Source organism: Saimiri boliviensis, chromosome 8, assembly GCF_048565385.1.
Source record: "Saimiri boliviensis isolate mSaiBol1 chromosome 8, mSaiBol1.pri, whole genome shotgun sequence".
In the NCBI taxonomy this organism is placed as follows: Eukaryota; Metazoa; Chordata; class Mammalia; order Primates; family Cebidae; genus Saimiri; species Saimiri boliviensis.
The window spans coordinates 31,186,958-31,209,405 of record NC_133456.1 but is presented as its reverse complement, the minus strand read 5'-3'; the positions used below and the strand labels follow the sequence as shown (position 1 = coordinate 31,209,405).

Here is a 22,448-nt window from a genome sequence, read left to right as displayed (position 1 = left end):
TTGGGACTGAATTTTCAAGGGGGCATATACTTTTCAATACTCAGAAGACCCAAACCCAAAAACCTAGGAAAGACAAACCCTAATTCACTACTCTTGTCATGAACTGCCTTTTGTAGCCTTAATCTCCCTTGTTTCAACAGCCACAGGAGGATTTTCAGGGGATTCTGCGCTAGGAAGCTGGGGAGCCTCAGCAGATGGGACCATCTTTGCTTCTAAGTCTAGATCATTATAAATCCTTCCAACTACTCCTCTAAGGAGACAATCATTCATTTCACATGTTGTCACAAAAGGCAGAATGATTCCCTATTCACTGTTCATAGCAATAAAGTGGTCAGTGGAGTAGCATCATTCTACAGCTGTGAGACCTAATAAATCTGCCCCTGAAGGGGAGTGGTTTCCAGGAGTGCATTCTTCCACATTTTTTAATGTCTGAACGGAAAACTGGCACAGGAATCTCGTAGTCATGAAATCAGGGAAAGGTCAGGCTCTCCTGGGGCACCAGCAAAAATGACTGTTTTAGGCATAAGATAGCCAGCCTAGATATTACGAGCATGTGGTTCAGCCACAGGCTCACTTATAAAATTGTAGGATATTTAAAGGGTAAGGCCCACCCAGAGTGTGTCTCCTAGAATTTTCTCAGAGATTCCGGGAATCGCAGCCATCTGGTAGGAGTTCCTGACAGTTACTTAGCGACTCAGGCTGGTGGTGGCCCTCTTCTCAACCCTGGTTTAAGGCTGGGAGTTACTGGGCCAACATGCCTAATTTATTGCACCTATTACTCAGACAGGTCCTGAAAAGTAGAGCACAAATTTCTGACCTGAATTTAGAACTTTTCCAAGATTTCTGGGATGGTCAGGAGGGGCTCCTAACCTGTAAGCATCCATTTTAACACCATTGTTCTCTGCTAGGCTTGTATGTCAGGAAATTCTGGCACCCCTTGCAGGTCCCCTAGATTTTAATAGTCCAGTTTAGAGGAATGTTAATCTGTGGAACAAATTAAGAACTACATAAAGTCACTTCCTTTGAAAAGAAAAGCAACAATCCAAACACAAATTAATCTTCATTTCCTTATCATTATCCAACATGGAAATAGATGAAATCTATTTCCAAACAAGTAACTACTATACAGGACAATCAAACAAACAAAAAATACCAAACATCATGCCAAGTGCTGGGGGCTCAAGGGAGAGTAAAGCACAATCCATGTCTCTAAAGAGCTTGTAGTTTAGATGAGGAGCTAGGGGAATGAATACATGCAATTTTAAGTAACAGAACACCACAATCTAATAAGAGATAACTCAAGACAATGTGTGGCTAAGTGCAATGCATGGTAAAGTGACAACTGTCTAGAGCAGTGCTGTCCAACAGAAATAGAATACCCATCTCATATAGAATTTAAAATTTTCTAGTAGGTACATTTTTTTAAATGTGAAATCTCAATCTGTTGCCCATGTTGGAGTACAGTGGCAAGATCTCAGTTCACTGCAACCTCCACCTCCTGGGTTCAAGCAATTCTCCTTCCTCAGTCTCCCAAGCAGCTGGGATCACAGGCACCTGTCACCATGCCCGGATAATTTTTGTGTTTTTAATAGACGGGGTTTCATCATGTTGGCCAGGCTGGTCTTGAACTCCTGACCTCAAGTGATCCAGCACATCGGTCTCCCAAAGTGCTGGGATTATAGGTGTGAGCCACTGCGCCTGGCCTCTAGTAGGTACATTTTTTAAAAATCAAAAGAAATTAGGTAAAATTAAGTGTAATTATTTATTTTAAGAAAATATATCCAAAATATCCATCTTAACATGTAATCAACAATATGGAAATATTTTACACTCTTTTTTCAAACTAAATCTTTGGAATCTGGTATGTCTTTTACACTTACAGTACATCTAAATTGGACTAGCCACATTGCAGGTGCTCAGTAGCCACTGCAGCTACTAGCTATCAGCACTGAACAGCACAGTTCTAAAGAGTTATGGCTGGGTGCGGTGGCTCACGCCTATTATCCCAGCACTTTGGGAGGCCAAGGCGAGACGATTCCTTGAGGCCAGGAGTTTGAGACCAGCCTGGGCAATATAGCAAGATCCTGTGTCTTATGAAAAAAAAAAAAAGGAAATAAAAATAGTTCTGTGTTCTGGCTTTATTACATCGGAGGAGGAGAGTTTGGGGAGAAAGAGTAAGACCTTCTTCAACTTAGAATACTTGTGAAGTGGTATATAACTGAAGTCAATAGATATCTGAACATACAGGCAAGGCAGCATGTCAGGCTGCATCTGGGACTAGGATACTGAAGTAATGAGTACCTCGTCCTTCAAGAATGGGCAGGCATCATGGGCACTTAGGCCTAATTCTGGCTCTATTTTCAATGCCTGTGGACAAGTCACTTCACCCTTCTGGTCTCCTCTATTAAGAAACATAAAATGTTTGCCACTTTTTCTCTATAAGATTTTCTATAGCTTAGCTCAGAAACAATGACAAAAGGGCTAACTAAGCTGTACATATTTGGAGGCTTTTCTTAGCTAAATATGCTTTTTGAGGGGCATACAAATCCATGGACAAATCTGGCAATGAGACAGATGCATCTTTCAATACCTTTTAAAAAATTTTTTCTTGGCTTGACTGCTACACTTGCTTGCTGCCAGCTTTCAATATTATACACACACACATACACACACATACACACAAACACACACCCCAATTTCAGTACCTTTAGATTAAAGTCAATGAAAACATGCACATTCTATTCTTGAGACATTCCTGCCTTGCATTCTTTCCTTGAAGCAGTTGGAAAGTCACAGCTGGGGGAAAGGAGCTGTAAAACCTACTTATCCTGGCCAATCAGGCCTTGGCTGACAGGAGGCCCACCAATGAGGGGCTGCCAGGTATCCTGTTCCAATGCAACAAATCCCCCCCCTATTTTTTCAGAAATTAAAACCCTCCGAGACCCTCAAGCTGTACACAATGCACAAAGACCTCCTTATTTGTTCATTCTGCTTTCCCCCAAGGACTGCATTAGAAACTCTATACAAAAACATACTAGCTTAGTTGCTATGGATAGACTGTCATTTGCGGTAAAAACACTTCCAAGTATCATGCAACAATATTGTTCTCACAACTCTGGTATCCTTCATTTTTCACTGTGTAAACACTGGAGAAATGCCACATATTTAATTGTTTGGGGTTACCCCAAGGAACCCCCAACTCCAAAAATGAAGCAGTATGTTGTGGTAAGTCCAGGAACTCTGACTTAAGGAGTTAAGGCCACAGGTAAGTGGAGGTGGTTGGCTCCCCGGGACCTCACCCACTGCTGATCACTGTGTTACTGGTGGAACTTTCCCCAGAATGAGAGACTTCGCCTCTGAGATCTGAATGTGTAAATCCAGTGACAATGAATGCCTTTTTCTTTGTTTTATCAACACTGGAAACATCACAGTTGCCATTCAAATGAAACCAGAGAAAGTGCAGGAAGGATCCTGAAAAGTAAAGGTTTCAACAAAAGGTGAGGTCAAAAGACAAAGGTGACTACTGACTTTGGGCAAAGAATTACCAACAACAGAATGTAATGCTTTATTTTATATTCCTTGGGACATCAGTTTCCTCTGGGAATGGTGCCAAGTTATATTAAAATTGCTGATCATGGAAGGAAACAATAAAAATATTTACTATTCAGCTAGCTTTTGCTTAAAGTCCAACTTCACCTGGGACTGAGAATTAAAATTCAGGTTTCTGATTAAGCAAGCCCAGTACTACTATCATGTCCAAGATTAAGCAAACTGTTGATGGGCAAGTGCTATCAGCCATCTTCCAGGATGCACAATATTCTTGCAGAATATGGCACATGATTCTATGGCATATGGCACAGGTGACTATGATTAAGATACAAAGATTGTAGGTACTTCCTCATATTACACATTAGACATTTGGCCTTATTAATCCACTTAGCTAGTGGATTCATTCAATAAATATTTACTAAGCATCTACTACTATACACTAAGCACGATTGGTTGTAGATATTAGAGATCCACTGGAGAACCAGAGAGACAAAGTCTCTGTTCTGAAGGAGTACATGCTGTAGAGGGAGGAAGGTAAATAAACAAACAAAAATAACAAGTTCATTTCAGCTTGTGATGAGTAAGCTTAGAGGAGAATAGAGTATGTATGACAGAACTCGGGAAGAGAGGGTACCAGGGAATGCTTTCTTGAGCTGGGACCAGAAGGATGAGAGCATTTCAGATAGAGAGAAGAAAGGAATTCGTTATATTCCTAGAGCCGAGAAAAGGCCAGTGTAGCCACAACACTGGGTCCAAAAGGCAGAGCAGCAAGAGGTAAGCTGGGAAAAGCTGGCAAGGGGTAGAGCATGTAGGGTCTCAAAGGTACTGATAAGAAGTCTGTATTTTATTCTTAATGCAATTGATGCCACTGGGGAGTTTTGCTCAGGGAGTAACATGATCAGATACGTATTTTATAAAGATTAATCAGGCTGTCCTGTACAGAAACAGTAAGGTTGCAGGAGAGAAAAAGGGGAGAACAGCTAGATGCTATTGTAATAGTCCAGGGACAATAATGATGGCAGCTTGGCTAGGGTAGTGGTGGTGGGCACAGAGGCCTGTCAATGGAGAAGTGATACACTCTGACAATACAGAAGAAAGGATAGACTGGGTATGAACAGGGAAAGTGAAAAATCAAAGAGAAAATTCCTGCGTATTTAAGTGGATATCCAAAACCAAGCCGGTTCTAGGTAGGTGTGCACATGGCCATGCTGATGGTCCAGTCTGGAGTCACTGCCAAGAGGATCTTCTCTGAGACAGGCTCTGGGTCTAGACAAGTCCCTTATCTTTCTGAGGAAACTAGTTTATGAAGTGAGTTCAGCAAGGCCACTAAGATCTGGGGTCACATGTAAATAGATCCTGTTCATGGAAGTCTGTCCATGGAACACCAGCCTTAAAATATTTATGGGCTTTCTTGAAATGGTATCTGTGGTAAAACATTTGGGAAACATTACTTATTATACTTTCTTCCTAGAGTCACAAACGTACATGAATTTTGTTAAACTCTGGGAAGTCCTCTAACAAAAAATCATTTAACCTAGCACATATGTGAACTTCACTCACTACACACTTTGGGTCTAGGCTCTTCATGTCTCTCCCTACAGTGTTACTGTTCCTTGGAATTCAAGGCAAAACAACAAGGAGAACAATAGCAACTATTATTTACCGAGCACTTAAATTATTTATTGAGCACTTGTAGGAGGCATTTTATAAACATCATCTTCCTTGCCACACACTATGTACAGGTGCTATTTTAATTTACAGCTTTATATTATCATTTGTGAGTTTTGTTTCCAGAACATACATTCACTTAGAAAAAACAGTGGGCCAGGCACAGTGACTCATGCCTGTAATCCCAGCACTTTGGGAGGTCAAGGCAGGGGTCTCACATGAGGTCAGTAGTTCAAGATCAGCCTGGCCAACATGGCAAAACCCCGTCTCTACTAGAAATACAAAAAGTAGCTGAGTGTAGTGGCAAGCACCTGTAAGCTTCTTGGGAGGCTGAGGCATGAGAATTGCTTGAACCCGGGAGGCAGAGGTTGCAGTGAGTCGAGATCGTGTCACTGCACTTCAGCCTGGGTGACAGAGTAAGACTCTGTTTCAAAACAAAAACAAACAAAAAACAGTCATATATCTGTTCTTATCATATATATCTGCAGTGGTCACTCACAACATTTTCCCATGAAGCACTTAAAGAACGGAAATTCTTAACTCAATCACCTCGTCTGTATTTGCTTGACCCAGTAAAATTAAGTCAGTTCCCCACGTGCATCACCGCCTCCTTTCTCCCAGTCTTCCTCATCACTATTTTCCTTCTTCCTAGTTGTTCCACCCACTTCTAGGACAAAAGCCATTTGGGGACAGTTCATCACATGCTTTGAACACTTAGGCTTCAAATTCCTAACTTTTGTGTTTCTCTCAGAGACTGTCATGACTTTCTAAATATCACTACTGTCACATCTGAGCCCACAGACTGGCAGTCTAGAGCCTCAGCTATCTGAGCCCCAAATATGTGCATACACTTCAGCATCGGTAACAGAAGCCTTTTTCCTGGAATTAAACAACAAATCACTAGAGAATGAGGAAGTCTTTACATTCCAGGCCACTGTAACATGAGTAATCACCATCACTACATGACAATGCCATTTACACTGGGCAAAATAATGATAGCATTACCTGGAAAATAACCCAATCAACCAATGGAAACAGCCACTGGGGAGGAACTCCGCTTGCCCGCTAAGCCACATACCAATTCCATGGAGCAGCTTAAGCAGGAAATGAAGAGACCTCTATTTGATCAAATGTGTATGAGGAATTTGGAGGAAAAATGCAACTACCTAAGCTGTAAAATGACCAGTATAGTGGAGTTAGCCATCCTCAAGCGCTGGTTGTTTTTACAGGATTTCATATCCCTATCGGTTTCCTTATAAAGAGTACCTAAAAAAGGAGATGTAATAAACAAAAACAACCCCAACATGGCTTCTGATTATCTAGGTTATATTATATATGTTCTTTTGTAGAAAATTAAAAAACATAAAGACTTCTCCAATAGTATCTCTAAGAGGAAGCTGTTAACTTTGTAACTATCCTTTAAAACAATATGGTCCACAAGTAGCTTGGGAAGTTTTATTAAGAAGTAAGTCTGCAGTTGAGTACTGAAATTATTATACCCAACATTTAGAAAAGACTTGAATGTCTGGCCTCTACTCCAAATACTTCCCAGTCCCATTCTCCCCCCACCGAGTTCCATCTCCCAAGAAAGGAGAATGAGAATCCCAAAGTGGACTCACACCTGAAGTGGGTTCCTACTGGGAACTGGGGTTTTCTTTGATCATTATCAAGCCCTTGGTGCCACGCAGAAAATTACCCTTCTATGGAACAGGATGCAGACGCCAATTAATGCATAAAGTGAACGTCTTTCTCCTTAAACTAAATAGCTAAACCAGAAAATCTGCCTCTCTGCATGTGGCTGTCAGCAAGACCAAAGCCACACAGGGTAAGAAAGGAAAGATAACAAAACGTCAAGGAGGGAAAACCAGAAGAAGAGGAACAAAGCACAAACAGACACATTCCTGAAAGACTGTTGGGACTCTAGGGAGAAGCCAGGTGAACTTCCTGCTTCTGACATAGGCCCCATTCTGTCCTTGCAGCATCATAATTATAGCGCATAGTGCAGAACCAAAGATGGTGGTGCTCTGGGAGAAGTGAAGCCAAGTGCTCTGAGTATCTGTGAATGACTGGCATGCATACATCTAACTCCAACCCAAAGCAAGTTTTGTGAGCTGGGCTGGGCCACCAAGAAGCCATGCTTGGCCCTCCTGGTAGAAACCCTGACAGTAAACAGAATTCAGGTATGTCTGAGTCTTCGCTCAGGGTGAGCATCTGTATTTCTGTTTCAATAGTTTAGCCCCTCTGATAGAAATTCCACATGTATCAATTTCAGGCTACAGTTTAGATGAGCCAGGTATCTGTATGAAAGTGATCGGAAAGTTATCAAACCATCTTTTGAGTTCTTGTTCATTTTCTTTTTCTCTGTCACAAATGTTATGCCATAAACTACAAACTACCCTCTCAATAGCTAAAAATACATGTAATTAGCCCAACCCTTAGGGAAGCTAACAGGATATGTTGGCAGTGGGAAGAGGGAGGAAAAACTTTTGTCATGTGGTAGGGAATGAGTGAATGAATGACATGCATTTATTAAATTCATTAACAGGCAAACTTCACACCATAAAAATAGGCACTGGTCAGGCCGGGTGCAGTGGCTCAGGACTGTAATCCCAGCACTTTGGGAGGCCGAGGCGGGTGGATCACGAGGTCAAGATATTGAGACCATCCTGGTTAACATGGTGAAACCCCGCATCTACTAAAAATACAAAAAATTAGCTGGGCATAGTGGCATGTGACTGTAATCCCAGCTACTCAGGAGGCGGAGGCAGGAGAATTGCCTGAACCCAGGAGGCAGAGGTTGCAGTGAGCCAAGATTGTGCCATTGCACTCCAGCCTGGGTAACAAGAGTGAAACTCCATCTCAGAAAAAATAAAAAATAAAAAATAAAAAATAAAAGGCACTGGTCTATGTGCCTAGGCTTAGAAAGAAATTAGGCAGTATAACAAAGATCAAACACTAAACTAAATTAAAACAAAACAGTCAAATTCCAAAGGAATTTTTGTGAGAAGTCTTACTCTCTAAGCTATAGGGAGATGGCCACATTCTCCACGTGGTGAAATTGAAGTCAGTGTATATCTGTGTGTATGTGTATTCTGTATGTACACAGACACACATCTATGCATGCACACGCAGACACACGCACATATAGTCTACCTTGGGGCACAGCCAATTTTAATTTATTTCTAACCTGTACTGTACCCTTACTAGAAAAGCCACCTCCAATAGTGAGCTGGCTGGCTCCCCAGTCAGGATCAATAGCACAATTTAGCACACTGAGACTGGCTACAGGGATTCAGGAACTGGAGTACAGACAAGGTACCAAGCATTTCAGCGGGACTAAAACATCTGCATTGGCCTCTGCTTCCTTACTGTGTTCACCCTAACAAGTCCCTTGATTTAACTGCTGGGTCAAAGCCAAAGACTAGTGCTCATGGGCTGTAGCAAGAGCCTTGAACTGATCAGAGATTAGGGCCAGGGGAACAGGGCAGGAAATTTATTAATACTTGTCCAGGAGCCCCTGGATCCTGATCATGGGCCAGGCAACATGACGACAAGGTAAGAAGCTTTCCAGAAAACAAAATTAGGGTCCGTGCAATAGTTGCAGACTTTCTATAAGCCATTTGCAATACTACATCATTATTTTTAAAAGAAAATGTGAACGTTTACAGAAGTGAGAAGAAAGTTTGGTTTGCTTTTGTTTTTCAAATAAGTTCAATAAATCTCAAACTGCACGCTTTGAATTGGGGGTTGTCTTCTCTTTCTTCCCCCAAAGATTTCTTGATTTACTGCAAGGAGACACAGCATTCTTCATTTCTTCCTCAGTGTTGTTGAGCAGTTGGCTTCTGAAATGGAAAATCAAGTGGTTCCTTTCTGTAAACAGCATTTGGGATTCCTGGGCATCAAGACTGCTCAGGTGCCACATGCTGTACTGTTTATATTCCACTCAGTACATGCGAGAGGAAATAAAGGACACAAAATGCCTCCTGTTATTATTCACTCTGTTTTCTGATTCTTGAGCCAGACTCTCTTTCAAACTGTTCTACACTAGGCTGTAAATCAAGGTAAGAGCTAATCAAATAATCCAATTTCATTAATTAAAATATTCTGATAATCCAGCCTAGAATATCTGCCTCCTTTCATATGAATAGGATTTCAAAGCTGCATTTTAGAGTCCACCTACTCTAACCCCCATATTTGGCAGTCAGGTGGCTTGCATAAGTCCACGTGGTATGAGACTCATTACCTAGGGCGCCACTGTCTGTCCTATTTGTCCCAGCCCATCTCTGAACAGTAAATGAAGGTTTGTTTGAAGCCAGCTCACACCAGGGATGTCTGTAAACTCAGTCACAGCTTCAGCCAGCACTGCTGCTATCTTCACCCTGAACCTTTCAAGGCAGCTGAATCCTGACAGCCTCATAAATTCACTCACCTGTTTCCTACGTGTGCGGCTCATTGCCAGTCTCCCGAGACAGTTTAAGGCTAAGAAAACTGGGGAAATGAGTGAGGACAGGCAACCAAAGTCAGAGCTGCAGAACTGTGTGGATTGTGCTAAAAAGGCACAGAGCCAAGCAGACAGTGTCTAGACTTTAACTGGCCTCTCCCAGCGGAGAGGCGTGCGGGGAGGAGGGGAGAGCAAGGCCGGAAAGCCTGCTCGGTTTTTGTTCAGCTAACGCAAACATATGACACAACCTCTGACAGGCTCCAGGCTGGGGGTTCACTCTGTCTAAGACATTTCTTCCCAGGGGCAGGAATTCAGCTGGAGGCTGAGGAAATTCTGCTAATCCAGCAATCAGAAGGAAGCTGGGAATACTTGTCTTAATTCCCAGGGAATCACAGTTCTCAAACTAGATTCAGTTGGGCAATAGCCCAAAGTAGCGCACTGTGGGTACAAAAAAACAGATTTTTAAGATTTCCTGGTTCATCATCTCTGCTTATCTATGAGGAAAAACCCACAAAAACACAAAACTGGCTTTTGATGGAGGCCTATTACAAAAATTTTGCAAGAGCCTGAATGAAATCAATTTATAAAATGTACAAACGTAGAAATGACCACCAAAGTCTAATAAACATCATCTGACTCAGAGATAATACTGGGTTTGGGGAGTTTTGCACATCAGTTAGAATTAAAGGTGCCCCTTCCTGTGGGTGGGCAGAAAAGCCCTGTGCCACACACAGGTACATGACACACTTGTGCAGTGAACAGTCTGTACAACCCTACCCAGCATCTCAGCTGGCCTTTTAGAGCTGTCTTGCCATTTGGCCTTATTTAATGCCGAACAGTTGTGAATACATCTGAAAAACAAAGAAATTGCCTTAAAACATCTCCCAAAACTGAGTGTGGTGGCTCACAACTGTAGTGCCAACACTTTGGGAGGCTAAGGAGGGAGGATCACCTAAGCCCAGGAGTTAGAGGCCAGCATGGGCAACAAGGTGAAACCCTGTCTCCACTAAAAACAGAAAAATTAGCTGGACTTGATGGCACATGCCTGTAATCCCAGCTACTCTGGAGGCTAAGGTGAAAGGATTGCTTGAGCCCAGGATATAGAGGCTGCAGTAAGCTAAGACTGTGTCACTGCACTCCAGCCTGGGCAACGGAGCAAGATCCTGTGCAAACAAACAAACCAAACCCCAAAACTCCTAAGTCACTGACTATTATGCTGCAAACGCTCCCTTGTAAAAACCACACTCCTGTGTGACTCAGAAGTAACTGGACCTGAATCCAAATGGAGATCATGCCTGCCATGTCTATGTGGCCAGAAGGACCAGGCCTGAAGTGTCCTTCCAAGCACATAAGCCATACAACAACTGATGTAACCTGGAAAGTTAAATGATTGGGCCTTTACAATGCTGAGTGCGTGTTACCTAGCAGAATTGTCTGTTGTTTGTTTTCAAAGTTTCACAAGTAAGATACAGTGATCATCAGTCACTTTTGGGAGCTCAGCTAGGGGGTCACTTCCTCCTGGAAGCGCTCCTGAACCCTTCATGCTGGGTTAGGTTCTCAGCTCTGTCCTACACTGACATTGCATCACTTTGAGCCTGTGTTCCTATCTGCCTCCCCACCAGGATACAAGCTCTTTGGGCACAAGGTCTCTTATCCACCAGCACTAACTCAGTGCCTGACAGAGAATAGATCTACAATATCGTTTGCTTTCCTCTTTTGAGTTGACTTTGAAAAATTTTACTTTGTCCCAGATGAATGATGCAAAATAGGGTATTGAGATTTTGTGCAGTTTTATCTCTGCATCTAATGTGAACATGGTGGCTCATGAATGTTTGGAAGCTCCTACTGCAGCCCAGGCACTTTGGGATGACCTCTCTGTAATGGTGAGAGAAGAAAAATAGAGGAGAAAGATGAAGCGAAGAGCAAAAAGTAACACAAGGAGCACAAAGAGAACTGCCTCCAGGGCCAGGAAGGGGTGGGCACGTGAGGCTGGCATTAGGCTGGCTGCAGACACAGCAGCCCCTCCCTAGTGGGACTCCAGGTCTGTGTACAAAGTACCGGACGCCGTGGCCTGGGCTCCCCAAGGGACAAATTCCAGATTGCTCCAGGAACACTTCTACCCTGTCTTCGAGAGTAATTGGTACTTATTTTTGACATAATGAAAGCAAAGGATCCTGTTCCTTTGCACTATCACATTTTCCACACCAAAAATTTGGAATGTATTGCCTGGTAACAGTCCATGCTATGAAGACCACAGCATAATGGAAATGACCACCCAAAATATCTGTTGGCCACCTCCATACATACCTCATTTTTTGCCTTTTCTTTCTGCTTTCTTTCCAGTTATTTTTGTTCACTTATTCCCCCTTTAGGGAGAACCTATGCTGGCTTACCCATCCTACTGCCTGTGCACAGTAGATGCTCCATGAGTACTTAAATCTCTTCCTGGAGGAATGACAGAGCTGTGGCTTCACAGAAGAAACACTACATAGAAGTTAAAGGACAAGGTTAGCTCAGTGGAAGCAAGAGTTCTGATATAAATTCTGGGCCTTAAAGCATCCACTGAAGGAAATATTCTAGTTTCCTCTTTTAAAAAGGTGATACTTAAATCTCTGGAGGGAGAAAAACAAGCAAGGAGACTTCTGCATGCCATGAACGCACATATACATGTGTGTGAATGTGTGCTCAAACACACACACACATCCTTCATGGCTTTTGGAGTTCTTCCCATAGAGACACCATGAGGATGATAATACCAGCTAGCACCACACAGTGTGTGCCAAAACACTCTTAACTGCTTTACATGTAAAAGCGTATTTAATTCTCACAACTACCCTATGGGGTAGATACTCTGGATTAAGCCTATTTTAGAGATGAGGAAACAGGCTCAGAGAGGTTTTAAGTAGCTTTCCCAAGACCACTTGGCTAGCAAGGGCAGTGCTAGGACTTAACTAGCTACCAGGTCTGAGCACTAAGCCATTATGTTATACTTCCTCTCAAGGGTAAATCAGTAATCAGAGTAACAACCTGCGCCAGCACAAAGGCTGTATAAATACAGACGATGCCTAGTGGATGTTTATTTGTGTATTGAAAATTTCTCGTTTAAATCATTACAGAGTCAAAAACATTCTTCGTCAGTGCCTCACAGGGACTGGTAAGCGATCCTTCATCTCTTGCAGGTATTTGCCTTTAGTGCTGACTACATACCATGAGTAGAGGAGACCTTTTTCATTATCTAACTGAGTAGACAGAGCGACAGGAATGATTCCCATTTTACTGGTAAGGAAAGTGACTTCAGGGCAGTTAAGTAACTTGCACAAGGTCTCACAACTAGACAAGTCCAGAATTCAAACTCAGTCCACTGCCGCAAAGCCCTCGCTTCTTAATTGAAGCTGCAACTTAGAGACATTAGGTGACTTTAAAGAGGTGCCCAGAAAAGGGTGGAGCAGGACTTCTAAGTCAGACTTTTTCATTGTTCTATGTTGCTCTCAATAACAAAATGGTTTTGTTACAGAGTCTATGGAAAAGACAGACTTAGGCCTGCACTGTAGCTCATGCCTCTAATCCCAGCACTTTGGGAGGATGAGGTAGGTGGATCACTTGAGGTTGGGAGTTTGAGTCCAGCCTGGCCAACACAGTGAAACCCCAGCTCTACTAAAAATACAATCATGGTGGCGGGCACCTGTAATCCCAGCTACTCAGGAGGCTCAGGAAGAAGAATCACTTGAACCCGAGAGGTAGAGGTTGCAGTGAACCAAGATCGCACCACTGCACTCCAGCCTGGGCAACAGAGTGACTCCGTCTCAAAAAAAAAAAAAAAAAAAAAGACAGACTTGGAGACACTCAGAAATGAGAAGAAGAAAAGACAAGGAAAATGGGAAGAGACAAACAGCAGCGCCCCCAATGGACGCAAGGTAAGATAAAGTTCCACATAAAAAGCTGCCATCTACTGGACATGCTGATTAGGGGGGCAAGGTGGACAGGCTGAAAATGGCTCCAGCTGCTCAAGTGGAGTCTTTCAAATTCTGAGAAGGCAGGGGCCGTCTATCCCACTGCCATGTTTCAGGATTTTCTGAAATAATGGCAAGAGGTGAGGAAGGGGCATTTCTGCTAAAGTTTTACATCTGACCCCTAACGGCCAGATCCATTTGAGCTGTACAGCAGCGATAGTGGTAGCAGCTCCTAAGAGTTCCCAAGAGTAGCATAAGTGCAAACTGACTAGCATAATGCTTGACATTTCTGTAGATCAGTAAGTTATACTTATTAACTGTCACTGAAGTATAAGAAGAAAGACTGGGGGAAAAACAAATTTTGCCTCGGACATAGGATTTTAAATTTTCAAACAAAAAGTATAGCAAAAGAGACATTTTCCTTACATCAACTCAAGCCAATATCCCATCTCACACACACACACACAAATCTGGGCCGACACCATGTGATAGCTTTTGTCATGTATCACATGACTTGTTTGGCAACATCCTGGTTGGTCACAAATAGTGGCCAGGATTATCCAATTATCCAAGGGACATATTGGGGGTCATACATTCAGACTTAATCCTGAGAATAGTTTATTGGTGATGGCTTCCAAATGAGCACCTCAATTCTGTGAAAAGATTAAATGGAAATCCTCCAACCAAAGCAGGAAATAAAGATTCATGGGATTTATTTTTACTCCAACTACCCAAAGAGCATTCTATTAGCAAGTTATTGCCAGGCTGCAGCTAATGCAAAAACTGTTATCTATGACAGCAGCAGCTCTTAGAACTTTAGTGAGAGCAACTGTTTACTTCACCAGAATAGCCATGAAAATTCTCATTATATTTTTGTTGATGAGGCCAACGGTAGAAGGTTTAGCTTATTTTAAGGTGTTTGGATCATCCAAAGAGCTGAAAAGCTTGGGCCAGAATCTGGTAAGTGTTGCTTGCCTGACATTTCATCCATTTGCTAACCCAGTTCTATCACCTATTACCTCATGTTGTTTTGTCAGTTTCATAGAGTCCCAAACTCTGCCTTCTAACCATCTTAATTTGGGCTAAAGATGTATCAGTGTTTGTCAAATTGGGTTGATTTTTCCAGCAGGGATGGCAAACAGTTTTCATCTCATATAGACTCTGCTAGTGGCTACCTAGAACACTGCTAAGTAGGATTTTCAAACTTCCTCCAAGTTCAAGAGGAAAGAATTCTACAATTGATTAGAAATGTCTGTTATGCGTAAGGGAGAGGGTAATGGTGTTATGTATGCCAAGTCTGTGCCATCCCTGAAAGGACATTTACCTCATAGTGTTGGGAGGTCCTTGTTTTCATTGTCTACAGGGTCTAGCAGGCACATCTCATACACCTGGTGATTTTGATAATTGTTCTGAAAGAAGGGATTGAAAGCAATCGTGGTTAGCATAGAACTACTGAGGTTTAGGGGTTTATGGGTGCCCTCAGCTCCCCTGAGAGGATGTTTCTCCAAGGTTCTTGGCCTCCTGGCTCTCTTAAGAATGAGAGACGGGACCAGATGCACTTGCAAAGTAAATACCGGCCCCCAAACAGTGTTGCAGAGAAGTGATTTTATTTAGGTAGAGAAAGGGAAAAAAAAAGGAGAAGAGAGAGAACTTCCACATGAGAGAGAGTGTGTGTGGAAGGGGATCCATACATGGAGTCTGAAGGGGTGTGGAAGAAGAGGACTTTTAACCTGGGAGGACCCCTACCTTCTCCAAGAACCCCCGGCCAATGAAAAGAGTTCCTTAGAACTTCCGCTGGAGTGACCGACTTTTGATTTTTCCCATGCCCACGAAAATTAAAACAGAGACTGTTAAATCTCCCAAATGGAGAGAGATGAGAGGGGGGCATGGCACTGGGAAGTTCTTGCCTTTAAACCTACACCCCCTTGTAGACCCAGAAAGAGAACACATTCCTTCAGAAACTCACTCCACCCCCCACCCCCAACTTTTTTCTCCTTAAGTCCTGCCCCTTGGATATTTCATCCAGTGCCTTGACATCATGATGATCCTTGTGATCCCCTCCTTTTTTCAAGAGAGATTTTCTCTTCTCCAAATAAATGCTATTTAATTTAAAAAGTTAACGTGTTATTTTCTGATAAAATATGAAAATAAACTATGCTCATTAGAAGCTTAGAGAATACAGAAAAGACTAGAGCAAAGATTAAAATGACCCATAAATACACTAACTACAGATAATTTCTAAGACATTTGTTTGTCATACTTTTCTATAAATTTTTACAGTTGTGAGGATAAAGCTGGGGGGCGTGGGTATCTGCTTTTCAAATTAAATTATAATCATTTGCCAGAGCTTCAACATGTTTTTGTAAATGACTTAACCCTTCTCCTATGGTTGACTATTTAGTCAGTTTTAAGTTTTTTGCTGTCATAAATAACATGACTGATGTCTTATATAGAATCCATTTAAAAGTAATAATGACCAGGGCAAAGTGGTCAAACAGAATGACTTGAGTTTTTTTGCTGAATTTAATGTAGATTACAGTGAGCCCTGGAATATCTGTCCATCCATCCACAAAGCAGTCGGGAAAGCTCCCCAAAGCGGATCTAAAGTTTACTAAAATGGATTCATGTCAACAAAGGCTGTATTTCACCGTTTGCTGAACATCCTTATAGCTAACAAGGAAAGCCATTTTCTGTTTTAACTACTATTAATAAGAAGTTAAAATGCTTAAAACAACATCCAAATAGCCTCATATAGAAAGGGTTAATTTACCTTTCATTAATTATTGAAGGTTTGCTGTTGTTAAAACACGGATTAAAAACTTGCCAAATGTTACCTGGAGTAGACACCAAGAGAACAGACAGATTAAAAGATAGGTGTCTTCGGGCACAGAGTCATGCAATTTACCTTAGATCATCGCTATCCCTTATTTTCTTCAGGGTAAGTTTTTCTGTATGTAACTTTATGGTAACATACAGGTTCATGGCTTCCTTTCTGTACCAACTCCCTCAGTCTTGTTGGGTGGTGCTTACATGGGCCAGACGTAAAAGTTCATGAAACTATGCATGGAAGATTTGTGCATTTTGCTAGCATAAAATGATTTTACAAAGGGAGACCCTACATTAATGTAAATTTTAAAAACCAGCAATAATAAGTATAAAGCTACTCGCTGCTATGTAATTATAATAATATAAACTGTACTTGCCACAATTTAAAGCACCTGGGCCCACCACTAGATTGTAAATAATATGAGGGCAGAGACCATGCCTTGTGTTTCACTGTGACTCTGACCTGAGTGCCAGGTGTGCTCAGCTGCAGCAGGGAACATGACTTGATGAGCACAGTGAAAGGAAAGCCAGGCCATTCATGGCACACTCTCAGAGAAAGTGCCCCTTGCCAAAATTGCAGGAGTCAGAATAGAGCATCTAAGACAAAAATTAATGCTCTTTGAGGACATTAATCATCTGGCTTACAAAATGAACCTATCTAACTATACTTTTTTCCCCCTACTAACTGGTATCATTAAGCTAATACAATTTATGTCTGTTAGAAACATTCTGTGGGATGTCCAGTTATTTGAAGGACTAAGACAAAGAATTCATGACATTTTCAATTCTCATATGTGATCACTGGTATTTACAGTTCATCCTTTACTTCCTGTTCTTGTGGCAGCATGTGTTGCTCTGCCTCACTGACTTTCTTTTCATCTTTGGGGCATTTCCTCTGGGGTCATTACATGCACCTCAGCCCACAAGTGGATCTTCACCTCACGGTTCCTCTCCAACTTGCTCCTGTGAGCCTGGGGATGGAGTCCTGCTTTCCATCACCCAGTCCAGAGACTTCCAAGGGAACTGTAATGTGTCCACCTTCCAAAGCCATTTGCAATGGCCGAGCCTCAGATGCTGGGGGCTTGCCCTTCTGGTCTGGCTAGTTGGCAGAGTCCCTGCTATGTTTTCGCACCCCAGTTTCCAGCAATGGTCTTTAGAATTGCATCAAGTAGCTTATTTGCCAAAGGATAAACAATCAAGAGATGATTTTAGCGATTTCTTTAGCTTGGTTAATATACAAGCTGCAGCTCCAAGAAGATGCAGTCAGAGATATAGGTTAGACGCAAGGCTTACTTGAGTCTACCATGAGAACAATTCTAAAGAATAAAGAGGAGCTCCCAAACAAAACCCCTAGTGGTTACCTATATGCTGATAATAGGGTACAAATGAGGTTAAGAAATGTGGCCTCGGAGGGATAAAGCCCTCATAATTTTCTAGAATTGCATGTCTAGAGCTAAGTGACGTACATCTGTTTATAGAATTGTTATTTTCTCTTAGGTAATGCTCTCAAAGTTCATGGGTCAAGTATGGATCCTTTAGTGGAATGAGCATTCTGAACTACAAATCAGTACATTGTAAATGTGACTTATCATAATGAATTTCTAGACCTGGAATGCTGGGAATCCTCGTGACGGCAGAAACATCCAAGGGAGATTTGAGGTATGCTTAGGTATTTGCCAGGGCTGTCTTCCTAAGGCAGGCAGTTGGCCACAGGGTTCTCTCCAGCTTGCCATGTTAGAGTGACAGATATTCACTGACTCAGCTTTGAGAGCACACACACCAACACCTGTGTTCTCAACATTTTCCCAGGCTGCATACCATGCACCTACCATTGACACTTCTCAATGAATTGTAGCAATTCCCTATGGGAGGGGGATGGCAGAAGGTTCATAAGCAGGCTCACACAACCCCTTCCCCAGAGAATCTAGAAAAGGGGTATCTGTGTAATTGTTAGTGGAAGCACTCCCTCTGCTGCTGCCCTCTTTGCCTAGTCCATCCACATGTTAATCTACACACATCTAGAGACATATGCTACACCAGCACCCTCTTTCAAGCAGACTACAGAGTGCATGCGTGGATCTGTGTGCTCAGGTAGATGGGGCAGAATCTGGAGGGAGGCTGGGTGAAGGTATATGCTACAGACACAGTAGTAAGAGAGTGAGCAGGTAAGAAAGAGAGGAAACAATCAAAAAGCAACGCTGAGGTGCCAAGGAAGCAGGAGACCATGGAACACATTCAAAACAATATGACACTTTCCTTAATGAGTTTGTTTCTATAAATACAAGGTCTTGCTCTGTTGCTCAGGCTGGAGTGCAGTGGCACCATCACGGCTCACTGCAGCCTCAACCTCCTTGGCTCAAGTGATTTTCCTGCTTCATCCTCCTGAGTACCTGGAACCAGAGGCATGTGCTACCATGCCCAGCTAATTTTCATTTTTCTTTTCTTTCCTTTCTTTAAGATTTGGTGTCACCATGTTGCCCAAGCTGATCTCAAATTCCTGGGCTCAAGCAGTCCTCCCGTCTTGGCCTCCCAAAGTGCTGGGATTACAGGCATAAGCCACTGAGCCCAGGCTCCTTAATGAATTTTGTTATTATTTTTGTGAATTTAACCAAATGGGATTTACATAGAGTGGCATTAACACTGATAACAACCACCTTTTCCCAAGCAGTGAGCACCTCTGATTCTGGAAGTTTACTATAGAGGCTTTGGTTTCTTCAAATATCAACATGATTTGCAAAGTGCTTACTTTTTAAAAAAATATGCTGAATTAAATATTTATGTTCCAGAAAAGCGGAAAGCACCAAGAAGCCTCAATTTACTTTCTAAATTTCATTTGTAAAAAGTACAACAATATTTGTACAATTTAGCTGATTTAAAGTTTACTAAAATAGATTCATGTCAATAATGACTGTAAATACCAGGATGTGACGATTTTTACAGACTGTCCTTAGAGTTAACAAAGAAAAAAATTTAAATGGCAAGCACCATTAACCTAAGATAAAATGCTTTCAAAAAAATCCAAATTACAATTCCAGGGAGAGGGTTACAGGGAGAGGGTTAATTTACCTTTTTATCAGTAAAAGTATATTATTATTAAATGGATTAAAAACTTGCCAAGTGTTACCTGGCCAGGCACCAAGAGGTTGGAATAATTAAAAGATAATAATCCTTAATAACTTAATAGCCATGAAACATAACCTAGCTCATACCTACCCCTCATTCTTTTCATTGTAACCATTTTTAGAAACTAACCTAGCTCATACCTATCCCTCACTTTTCATTGTAACCATTTTAAAAAACTAACCTAGCTCATACATACCCCTCACTCTTTTCATTGCAACAATTTCCAGAAAGTAACCTGGCTCATACCTACTCCTCAGTGTTTTCATTGTAACCATTTCCACACACTATGAGTTCACAGCCTCCTTTCCACCAAGACACTCTGTTTTCATGCCTCAGTACTTCTCTATTTTCCCTTCTTCCTCGTAGATTTTGCCTGGGAATTCTGTGAGAGCACTGGATGCTCTTCTACCTCCAGCAGGAAATTGCTGCCGGGGGAGCTTCCTACCAGGGCTAAGTTTTCCCTCTGAGGAAGGGGTTCGGGAGGGGGGTGTGTTGTGCAGGGGGCCTAGAATAGATCCCAGACCTTGGGCCACACAGCCTGGTGAGTGAACCAACAGCCTCCTCACACCTCATATTTGCATTCCAGTTCACTGAGTGATTTCACACACTGGCTGGCAATTCTTAAGCCTGCTGGAAAACCAACCAGGGATTCACCTCATCCATCACTGGTCTGCAGCTGCTTTTTGAGGGCCACAGCAGGGTATGGAGGAATGTTTCTTAACCAGCCAGTGAAGGGGGATACTCCCTCAAACGCAAACCCTGGAAAACCAAATGGATGAGAAGCAGACCTGGAGTTCAAGATGGGCTCCAAAGGTAGAAAGAGGTGAGTTCCGATCCTGCTTCAGAGCTAACCAGTTGTATGACCCTGGGCAAGTCACCTAAACTTAAACCTGTTTCCTCCTCTGTAAAATGGGGATAATACAACCTACATTACAGTGTTTGGAAGCTTTAGAAGAAGTAACTGCAGGTAATGTACGCAGCCCAGTATCTGGTACACAAAAACGTATTTGGTAAACGTGAAACCATTGTGCTTGGAAGTGGTGTGGGCTAGTGGTCAAGAGCCTCGGGTCTGGAGCCAAACTGCTTGGGTTCAAATCTCACCCCCAGGATTTAATAGCTGAGGGCATTGGGTAACCTTCCCTGACTCAATTTATGTATTAAAATGGAATTTTATTACAACACAGCAGATATCTAATAAATATTAGCTACTTTTATTTCATTGGGAATAAAAACAGTTGAGTTTCCACCTTAATCAACAATGTAGTAGTGAATTAAATGAGAATTCAGTTCAATACATTTTTTTTTAATTGTGAAGACCTTGTATGCATTTATGATTTTTTTTGGGCAGAGTCAGGCTGCGATGCTAAGGGTGTGGTTAAACTGTAAAATGAAGGGAAAAATTCAAAGGGGGAAGCATAAACCACCCACCAGGGAACTATTTCTTTTGTAATGTGCATTCCATTTCTTCTCCCTCATGCTTTTTAATTCCTTCCATATTTCCTGCCATAATTATCAAATGTTTAGTTTCTGACCTCACTTTTCCGGAGACTGGAGCCTGGGGAATTTAGAATTGTTTATTTTCTGTCCATAAACCTTTGAGTTAATGAAGGGGCTTCTGAGCAAAGAGTTTCTTGGTTTGTCTGTAGTGTCGCGGGAAGGTCGCTGGAGTTGAAAAAATTAATACAAAAAAACAAGCGCTGAAATGGTTTAAGTGGGAACTCGAGCCCCCAAAGAACAGCAATGGATCTTCTCTTGCGCAACGTTACAGGGAACATTTCGGGAAAGGCCGTTACATGGCCCAGATGATAACACAAAACCCGAGAACACTTTACAAAAAAGAAAATACATTTCAAGAAATCATGAAAAAGAGAAAACAGAAAATGAATTTTGTCCCAAAAGAAGAATCCCGAGATTCCTCTCCCCCCGCCCCCAGGAGACAGACTTGGGAGGGAAAAGTTCCCAACTATTCGCAGTCTCCTCTAAAGTGAAGGAAGGAATGGAGGCGCCTTTTTGAACTCGGTTTTGCTCGGGTAGCCGCCTCGTCCCGGCCGGCTCAGCCCGCCCCTCTCCTCCTCCCGGCTCTCCCTCCATGTTAGCGGCAGCGGGTCTCCCGCTTACGGCCCGAACTACTTTTCCTGCTTTCGAGAGATTTAAGTTTCGTTGAGTAGCATTTCTTTCCGCAGCGCTCCCCCAGCTCCACCCCAGCCCACCCCAGGATGGAAACTCCCCGCGCCGCCCCGGGAGAGCATCTCCAGGCACGCAGACCGCAGCGGTCCCGGGGCCCGAGTTGGGACTCCTCGGCCCCTCTCCTACCTCGGCGCGGACCCAGGCTACCGCCACCAGCGCGAGCGCGAGCCAGCGTTTCCACATCTGCGGAAGAGAGAAGAGAGCGAGACTGAAGGAGCCGGGCCCCGCGCCGACCCGGGAACTTGCTCGGGTCCCTCCGCCCGAGCACCCCCGGCCGCCGGCGGAGTCCGGCCTCCGCGCCGCGCGCCCTGCGCTCACCGTGGTCCGGTCCCGGTCTCCGGAGGGTGCGAAGCAGGACGACCGCGGTGAGCTCTAAGCGGAGGCGGGAGCGCCGCCGAACGCCAGCCTCAGAGGATGTCCGACTTGGGCTCGCCGCCCCTTAAGACCTCTCCTTCCCCGCCTGCCTGCCCCCCAGCTCCTCCCCATTCTCCTCCCCCTTCTGCTGCGACGGCCCCAGCGGCTCCTGCATCCTCTACTCCCGCCCCCTGCTCCGGGGAGCCCGCGGGTGTCCTGGCGCCGCCGAACCCTTCTCTCCCCACCGCCCGGCGCCCCTTCGGCCCCCTGGAAGTGGAGCGGAGGCAGAGGGAGTGTCCCAGGGGTCTCTGCCACAAAGGCGGAGGGAAGGGGGAGGGGAATCCCACCCC

The 22,448-nt window shown here is 43.3% G+C and overlaps 1 protein-coding gene across 2 annotated transcripts in view; it reads right to left on the bottom strand.

Moving 5' to 3' along the window:
- The window catches only part of FSTL1 (follistatin like 1), a 55,922-nt gene extending 33,748 nt beyond the window's left edge, over positions 1-22,174 (bottom strand). Inside the window, exons 1-2 of one of the 2 annotated variants that reach the window (XM_003935403.3) lie at positions 22,063-22,174; positions 21,871-21,927 (exon numbers count right to left, since the gene is read on the bottom strand). In XM_003935403.3, coding sequence (XP_003935452.1) covers positions 21,871-21,927 — 57 coding nt within the window. In that variant the 5' untranslated portion in view covers positions 22,063-22,174. Of the gene's footprint in view, positions 1-14,932; positions 14,978-21,870; positions 21,928-22,062 lie in introns of those variants that run through there. The other variant, XM_010345931.3, reaches the window with a different exon arrangement.
- Positions 22,175-22,448: the final 274 nt, after the last annotated feature.